Source organism: Sinocyclocheilus rhinocerous, unplaced genomic scaffold, assembly GCF_001515625.1.
Source record: "Sinocyclocheilus rhinocerous isolate Xijiao unplaced genomic scaffold, SAMN03320098_v1.1 scaffold942, whole genome shotgun sequence".
In the NCBI taxonomy this organism is placed as follows: Eukaryota; Metazoa; Chordata; class Actinopteri; order Cypriniformes; family Cyprinidae; genus Sinocyclocheilus; species Sinocyclocheilus rhinocerous.
In genome coordinates this window covers 865,666-871,978 of record NW_015627890.1, presented here as the reverse complement: position 1 = coordinate 871,978, position 6,313 = coordinate 865,666, and the positions used below count along the sequence as shown (strand labels likewise).

The window sequence follows — 6,313 nt, the reverse complement described above, 5'->3', positions numbered from 1 at the left end:
GAGTTCAGGATGAGTTTGTTTCTTCATCAGGTTTGGAGAAATGTAGCATTGCATCAATGTCTCAGCAATGGATGCAATGCTACATTTCTCCAAATCTGATGAAGAAACAAACTCATCTACATTTTGGATGACCTGAGAGTGAGGACATTTTCAGCAAATTGTCATTTTTGGGTGAACTACTCCATTAGTTTCACTTTGAAATGTGCCACATTAACAACGTTTCACGTAGACTTTAAGAAAAGGCTGCATGCGAGTAAGGAAAGTATTGATTTATGTACCTGCATATTCGTAAAACCAGGCTGCTCAACAAGGCTGCATTTATTTGATCAAAAATACAGTAAAAAGAGTAAAATTATGAAATAATATTACAATTTCAATTAACTGATTTCTGTATGTATATATATGTTTAAATATTTTGTCCAGTCAGTGCAAAAATTATATAATATCAGTGAGTTTAATTGTTAAAGACAGAAATTGATTTCTATAGACTCACTGTAATAATTTTTTTATTAATAATTCAATTATTGATGGATCATTATTCAAAAAGACGGAGTCGTACTTACGTAGCTGAACTACTGCACTTTCTCCATTGGTGGCGACATAATGTAACGTCTGTTCTCCATAGTAAGAGGCTCCTGTTTTATCAACCTCTGTGCTGGCGGTCACTAGAACCGCAGTGGCTTTGGGAAAGACCAGAAAGCATGAATACATATATCAAAGTTGATGATAATGTTGAGAAACCAACAGTAATTATCTACCCTTTTTGTTCCACAGCATGGATACTTTATCGGCTTTGAAAAAGCTTTTGTTTGCCAGAGCAGATGTTGGACCTCCGAAATTGGGATACTGATACAGCCGTACAAAAGACGGAGCTCCTTTGCTTCCAGGAACATAAACGGCAATCTTAAGCAACACGAGAGGGATTAATATTCATTTCTATGAGTAAAACAGCATATTATACAGCAATGAGAGGAAATGTCTGAAAGCGTTCTGATACCTTGCTCGGCTGTGATCCAGGAGACAAAGCAAACTCAGACACCTTCTGAAGGTGAAGCTTGTTGGCGATAGTTTCTACACAATAAAACACGTTATTTTTTTAAGTATCTGTCATGATATTTGACATTTACTTCATCTAAAAATCAGTACTTTATTTTACCAATTCTTTTTTTAAATTTTTTTTATCACAATTGCAAGCTACATAGAAAGGCTGTGCTACTAAAATTCATTTATCTTATCATACAGGATTCATTAAAAGAATAGTTCACCCCAAAATGACAATTTACTCAACCTCATGTGGAGAAATGTAGCATTGCATCACTTGCTCACCAATGGATGCTCTGCAGTGAATGGGTGCCGTCAGAATGAGAGTCCAAACAGCTGATAAAAACATCACAATAATCCACAAGTAATCCACACCACTCCAGTCCAGCAAGTAACGCCTTGTGAAGCCAAAAGACTCTCATTGTTTGGACTCTCATTCTGACGGCACCCATTCACTGCAGAGCATCCATTGGTGAGCAAGTGATGCAATGCTACATTTCTCCAAATCTGATGAAGAAACAAACTCATCTACAGCTTGGATGGCCTGAGAGTGAGCACATTTTCAGCAAATTTTCATTTTTGGAAACTGCTCCTATAGTACAAACAACAAAAAAATCTAACTACTAAAATTGTGAGAAATCTAAAAGAAATATTGAGCACAGACACTTTATACATTCATATCAATTTTAAACTACTAAAAAAATGTCAATGTTATTTATCAACTTGTTTCCACCCAGTTTAAATATAACATGTGCACTGAATTAAGTAAACAAAAGAACACTGTGTTACCAAAGTTGTTGTTCTCAAAGAAGTGAAGTTCATTATTGACATTTCTAACAGTAATACTTTCATCATCTGCCCAGCTCGGACACCTGTGAAAATACAGACAACGAGCGTGTTTTACAATTACAGACAGATCATGAATAAACTGACAGTAATCAAACTAATTCTGCATTCCATTAACATTGTTATGAACATTATTACTAGTCTCTCACCATCCCGTAACCTTCTTCTGATAGAATGCTTTAATGCAGGCACCAGTCTGCAAGTCCAGCAGCTGCAGGTTTGCCTCTCCCTGAGGGTTATCCTGCGTTTCTGAAAAATAAAAACTGTTGCTGGTGGTTTCGAAAGACAGTAAAGTGCATTTGCAAATGCATTTACTATGCATTTGCTAAGGTGTCCTGGCTGGTTGCTTACTTAGGTGACATTTTGTCTGTTCCTATATTTATTATAAAGCTAGAATGTCATAGAAAATCTTTCTATCATATATTAAAAGCTCTTACTGGTATATTGCTGCCAGGTGGCCAGAACTTTATTGAGAGGTGAGAATTCCAGTGCGGTGGTTTTGGGTAAATCAAAAGACTTCACCAAATCTCCAGTGGAAACTTGGATCACACTGACCCTATCAAACACACACAGGACAGTTATTAATCAAACATCAATTTGAACTACTACGAACTCTACAATGCTGAATACGTACTGTGAGCCATTGCACCAACCAAACAGGGACCCGTCGCTGCTGAACGTCATGTATTTGCCTTGCCGTTCGTCTCTGAAACAAATTAAACAGGTGCTGTTAATAAAAACGACAAAGTTTCAGGTAAAATCTTTCTCAGTGCAGTAAATGCAGTAAGTCACCTCTGAAAAGCAGAGCTTTCCTGACAGCTCGGAGGTCCACACAACAGAAACGTGCCATCTGATCCTCTGACTGTTTGAAATGAAACAGGATATGTTAAAACCAGGAAAGACAAGACTAGCTTGTTCAGCCTTGAAGATTGAAGGTTTTAAATCTTTTTTAGATTTAGGACATAATATTAGATTTAGGACTTAATATTAGGACAGTTTGGAAAGAGATCTGAAGTTTGTAACACTGTACAGACAGAGGGACAGATAGACGGACAGATTTTGGCAATATGAGGGGATTTGTAACTCTCAACTATGGGAAATAATAAGTCTACTAAGTCAGAACAAGCTGAAGGATTTGCTGATGTATGTATGGATTTTATTGATGGATGTAGCTTGAAAACTATATAAAAGTTTCAATAATTGGTCTCAAGGTAGTGATTTCAAATAAACAACAACAAACCCTGACCAAAGGTCTATTATGGTGGCTTTGTCAAGCCTGCTTAAAAACGGTTTCTTCTGAACTCATGACATGCATCCTTTTAAACCATTTATCAGCTGATCATTAGCTAAATATTATATAGAATTTTTAATATTTCATATTTGCATATGCGTGCATACGTTGGTACGCTTTAGATCAATACTCTGATTTCTTTAGAATTACGGTAAAAATATTTTTTTGCGCATATGACGGGTTTATGAATGAGTTTATGCGTGAATATGTCTGCAGAACTTGAGAATAAATAAGATGTGAGTTATTTCATAACATGCTCTCCATCTCACGTTGATTACTTCTCTTTACGCCACTGAAAGGAGCATGAAATATACATTTTAGAGCGTCAACTCACCTGCTAAATGAGGTGTGGGGGGCGCCATTTTGAAACGGAAGTGCGACAACGTGCCACGTCACAGGATTCCGCGCAGACGTCACTATAGAGCGTTTCGGTTGCACCAGAGTTTGACGTGTAAAATGTCAAAACTAAATCCATAAAGTAAAGTTTTATTTAGTTTGATTGTCAGCAAATGATTTCTCAAAATTACTATTGTTTTTTTTTTTATCTCAATAACAAATCGTGTTACAGATTTACGGACTAGATTTGATTTGGTGTGTGATATTCATTGTCATTTTTTTTTGCATTTAGTTCAATCGATATTTATTGTCAAGTCTTTTGAAAAACAAAAACGAAAATAGCATAATAAAAACAATAATTTCGTCTTTTGATTACATTATTGTTTTACTCAACAATCAAAGAGAAGTTTCCAACTAGGCAAAAAAGAAAAAAAGAATGACGTTTATCCTGAATGGGCATTTTTAAAAAGAGAATGTGTGAGTTTTCAGATGAACATGAAATCAATTTTTATAAATGTCTAAACACATCATCCTTCAGGGGGGCGATCGGCGGCCATACAGCCAATGCTCCATTAAACCGTATTCAAATCTAAAATCTGTTTTCATTACATTTTTATGCTAAAAACAATATATTATTTTAAAGGTTTGCCACCTAACACACGCAAATGAATATTCTCCACAAAATTACTAAAAACAATATTTTTTTCCAGTAACCGAAAACAGCAGTGATTGGTCCGCTTAGTCAGCGCTGATTAAAGTAACACTCACCACGTGACAACTACTCCGCGTTTAAAACGTTCTGGACAGCAATTTATTTGTAAATAATGACGGCGACTAACTTTATTGGACATTGACAAGACAACTTATAGTGAAAATAAATGAAATAGAAAAAATAATTAATATTTAGATCCGTCGGCTGGTTAGTCCCCGCCCAGCATATACACCTTTAATTCGAATCGCCATTTTTCCTTCTCCTTTGCTCTGTTTCCGAAGCGTCCACGTCTCGTGGGTGGAGTGAGTTTCTCTTAAGCACACGTAGACTAAACCAGTACATCAGTCCGAGATCACGCGTCAACTGATCACAAACCTCTATCGCTCCGACTCGTCTTTTTCTTTAATAATAACAGCAGAAGATGGTGGCAAAACAAAGGATTCGCGTGGCGAATGAGAAACACAGCAAGAACATCACTCAGAGAGGCAATGTGGCCAAAACTACGGTAAATCACCGATTTTACTGCTCTGACTCTTACTATAGTCATTATTTTGATATATATGTTATCTAAAATAGCACTTACTGCTTTGTTTGCGTTACAGTAAACGCTTACTTCGTTTATTTATGTGAACTTGCACTGGATAGCAGTGTAATATGTCCATTTGATCACATTTAATATGTTAATTTGATCATATTGTCTTTCATAATTTAGCTCTCTGTTAATGTTGATATACTAATGCTAATATATTCTCACCAGAGAGTTTCTCAAGAAGAGAAGGCAGCGGTGGGACCTTGGCTTCTTGCCTTGTTTGTCTTTGTAGTGTGTGGATCAGGTGAGTTGACAACCCGAAAAACATCATTAAATGTGTTGTCTAATTAATTCTTTGAATTCACTGATGACTTTTTCAATCAAGTACATCCAATCAGCATTGCAGAATGTGAACTTTATTTCATGACCCCATGTTTAAAGGGACAAAGCGCAGACTGATTTCAAACCAACTAAATTGAAATTATTTATTTTATTTAGTCATTTAGCAGACGCTTTTATCCAAAGCGACTTAATGACTTGATTTCTTCCAACACAATACCGTTAAGTATTTTGAAGTCATGCGTTAGCTTTAACTAGTGTTGTAATATTGGGTTAATAATAAAGGGAAATGTCTGCATACTTTAGTTTATTGACATTTGGAGTTCAAAAAGAGTTTTTCACATGCATGAGCACCATATTCATTGGTGATGTGCTCTAACCATCACGCACTTTAATATAAGACACCATAAAAATCTCATCCACATGCAGTTTGTTCTTTTGTTTTCTTCTGATGAACATGCACAGAAACTGAGCAACCTCAAAAAACAAATAAAATATTAGCAGATAATAGGAATTCTTTACATTAATATGATATAATATTTTGTTCTAATGTTGTTTTTCTGTCCTCTCATGACAGCGATATTCCAGATCATTCAGAGCATCAGGATGGGAATGTGAAATGAACGGTCATCGGCGTTGTACATCAGTTTGCTCTTTGCTCCTGGCTTGGCTGAAGATCGCTTGATCATTCCTCTTTTCTTATTTAATCTTTGTCTTTTTCACCACAACACCACAGTCTCTTGTGCCTTACTCAAAAGCTGGAGGAACATTATCATCTGTCAATATTGCTGCTGAATCCTATAGGCAATAAAATACAAATGACTGTTTGAAATTTTTCTGTGGAAAAAAAACACGCGTTTGTTTAAATGAAATGCTGCATTGAATTTTTCTATGTTCTAGATTTTGGACCAGTTCATGTTAAAGTGCCCCTATTATGGATTTTTGAAAATTACCTTTCATGCAGTGTGTAACACAGCTCAAAGTGAATGAAAACAACTCGCAAAGTTTTAAATCTAAAAGTGCACCGTGTATAAAGTTATTGTCTCTCAAAAGAAAGAGTCGACTCTGAATCACTGAAACGAGTCGTTTTTAAAACAATTCCCAAGCCGTTTCATGTTGATGTCAACATGAAACATTAGCATATTGCCCGCCCACTTGTTGGTCTTTTCAGGTTGGTCTGAATGAAAATGCAAATTCATTCTCTGCCACTAGGTGCCAC

At 36.0% G+C, this 6,313-nt stretch overlaps 3 protein-coding genes across 3 annotated transcripts in view; 1 reads left to right on the top strand and 2 right to left on the bottom strand.

Annotated features, from left to right (window-relative positions):
* LOC107735865 (DCN1-like protein 5) overlaps positions 1-303 on the bottom strand; it is a gene marked incomplete at its 5' end in the record, with an annotated part of 4,623 nt that extends 4,320 nt beyond the window's left edge. The window contains one exon of the mRNA XM_016547429.1: positions 279-303. Within this exon, the coding sequence (XP_016402915.1) occupies positions 279-303 (25 nt within the window). The remainder of the gene's footprint in view (positions 1-278) is intronic.
* A 186-nt stretch (positions 304-489) lies between these two features.
* On the bottom strand, positions 490-3,590 carry LOC107735855 (eukaryotic translation initiation factor 2A-like). The gene is made up of 9 exons (XM_016547420.1): positions 3,513-3,590; positions 2,680-2,749; positions 2,522-2,593; positions 2,325-2,443; positions 2,037-2,136; positions 1,831-1,913; positions 998-1,071; positions 759-903; positions 490-680 (listed from the first exon to the last, which is right to left on the bottom strand). Exons 1-9 carry the CDS (start codon positions 3,538-3,540, stop codon positions 490-492), a joined length of 882 nt encoding a protein of 293 aa, XP_016402906.1. The 5' UTR covers positions 3,541-3,590.
* Positions 3,591-4,471: 881 nt separating this feature from the next.
* serp1 (stress-associated endoplasmic reticulum protein 1) lies at positions 4,472-5,945 on the top strand. The gene is made up of 4 exons (XM_016547796.1): positions 4,472-4,528; positions 4,642-4,731; positions 4,984-5,059; positions 5,672-5,945. The coding sequence occupies exons 2-4, from the start codon at positions 4,648-4,650 to the stop codon at positions 5,710-5,712; spliced, it is 201 nt and encodes a 66-aa protein (XP_016403282.1). The 5' UTR covers positions 4,472-4,528; positions 4,642-4,647; the 3' UTR covers positions 5,713-5,945.
* The last annotated feature ends 368 nt before the right edge of the window (positions 5,946-6,313 follow it).

Coding starts and splice junctions, on each gene's coding strand:
- LOC107735855 (XM_016547420.1), bottom strand. CDS start 3,540: ATGGCGCCCCCCACACCTCATTTAGCAG. Junction 2,594..2,679: donor GAAAGCTCTGCTTTTCAGAG/GTGACTTACTGC, acceptor AATTTGTTTCAG/AGACGAACGGCAAGGCAAAT. Junction 2,137..2,324: donor CACCTGGCAGCAATATACCA/GTAAGAGCTTTT, acceptor TTTATTTTTCAG/AAACGCAGGATAACCCTCAG.
- serp1 (XM_016547796.1), top strand. CDS start 4,648: ATGGTGGCAAAACAAAGGATTCGCGTGGCGAATGAGAAACACAGCAAG. Junction 4,732..4,983: donor GCAATGTGGCCAAAACTACG/GTAAATCACCGA, acceptor TATTCTCACCAG/AGAGTTTCTCAAGAAGAGAA. Junction 5,060..5,671: donor CTTTGTAGTGTGTGGATCAG/GTGAGTTGACAA, acceptor CTCTCATGACAG/CGATATTCCAGATCATTCAG.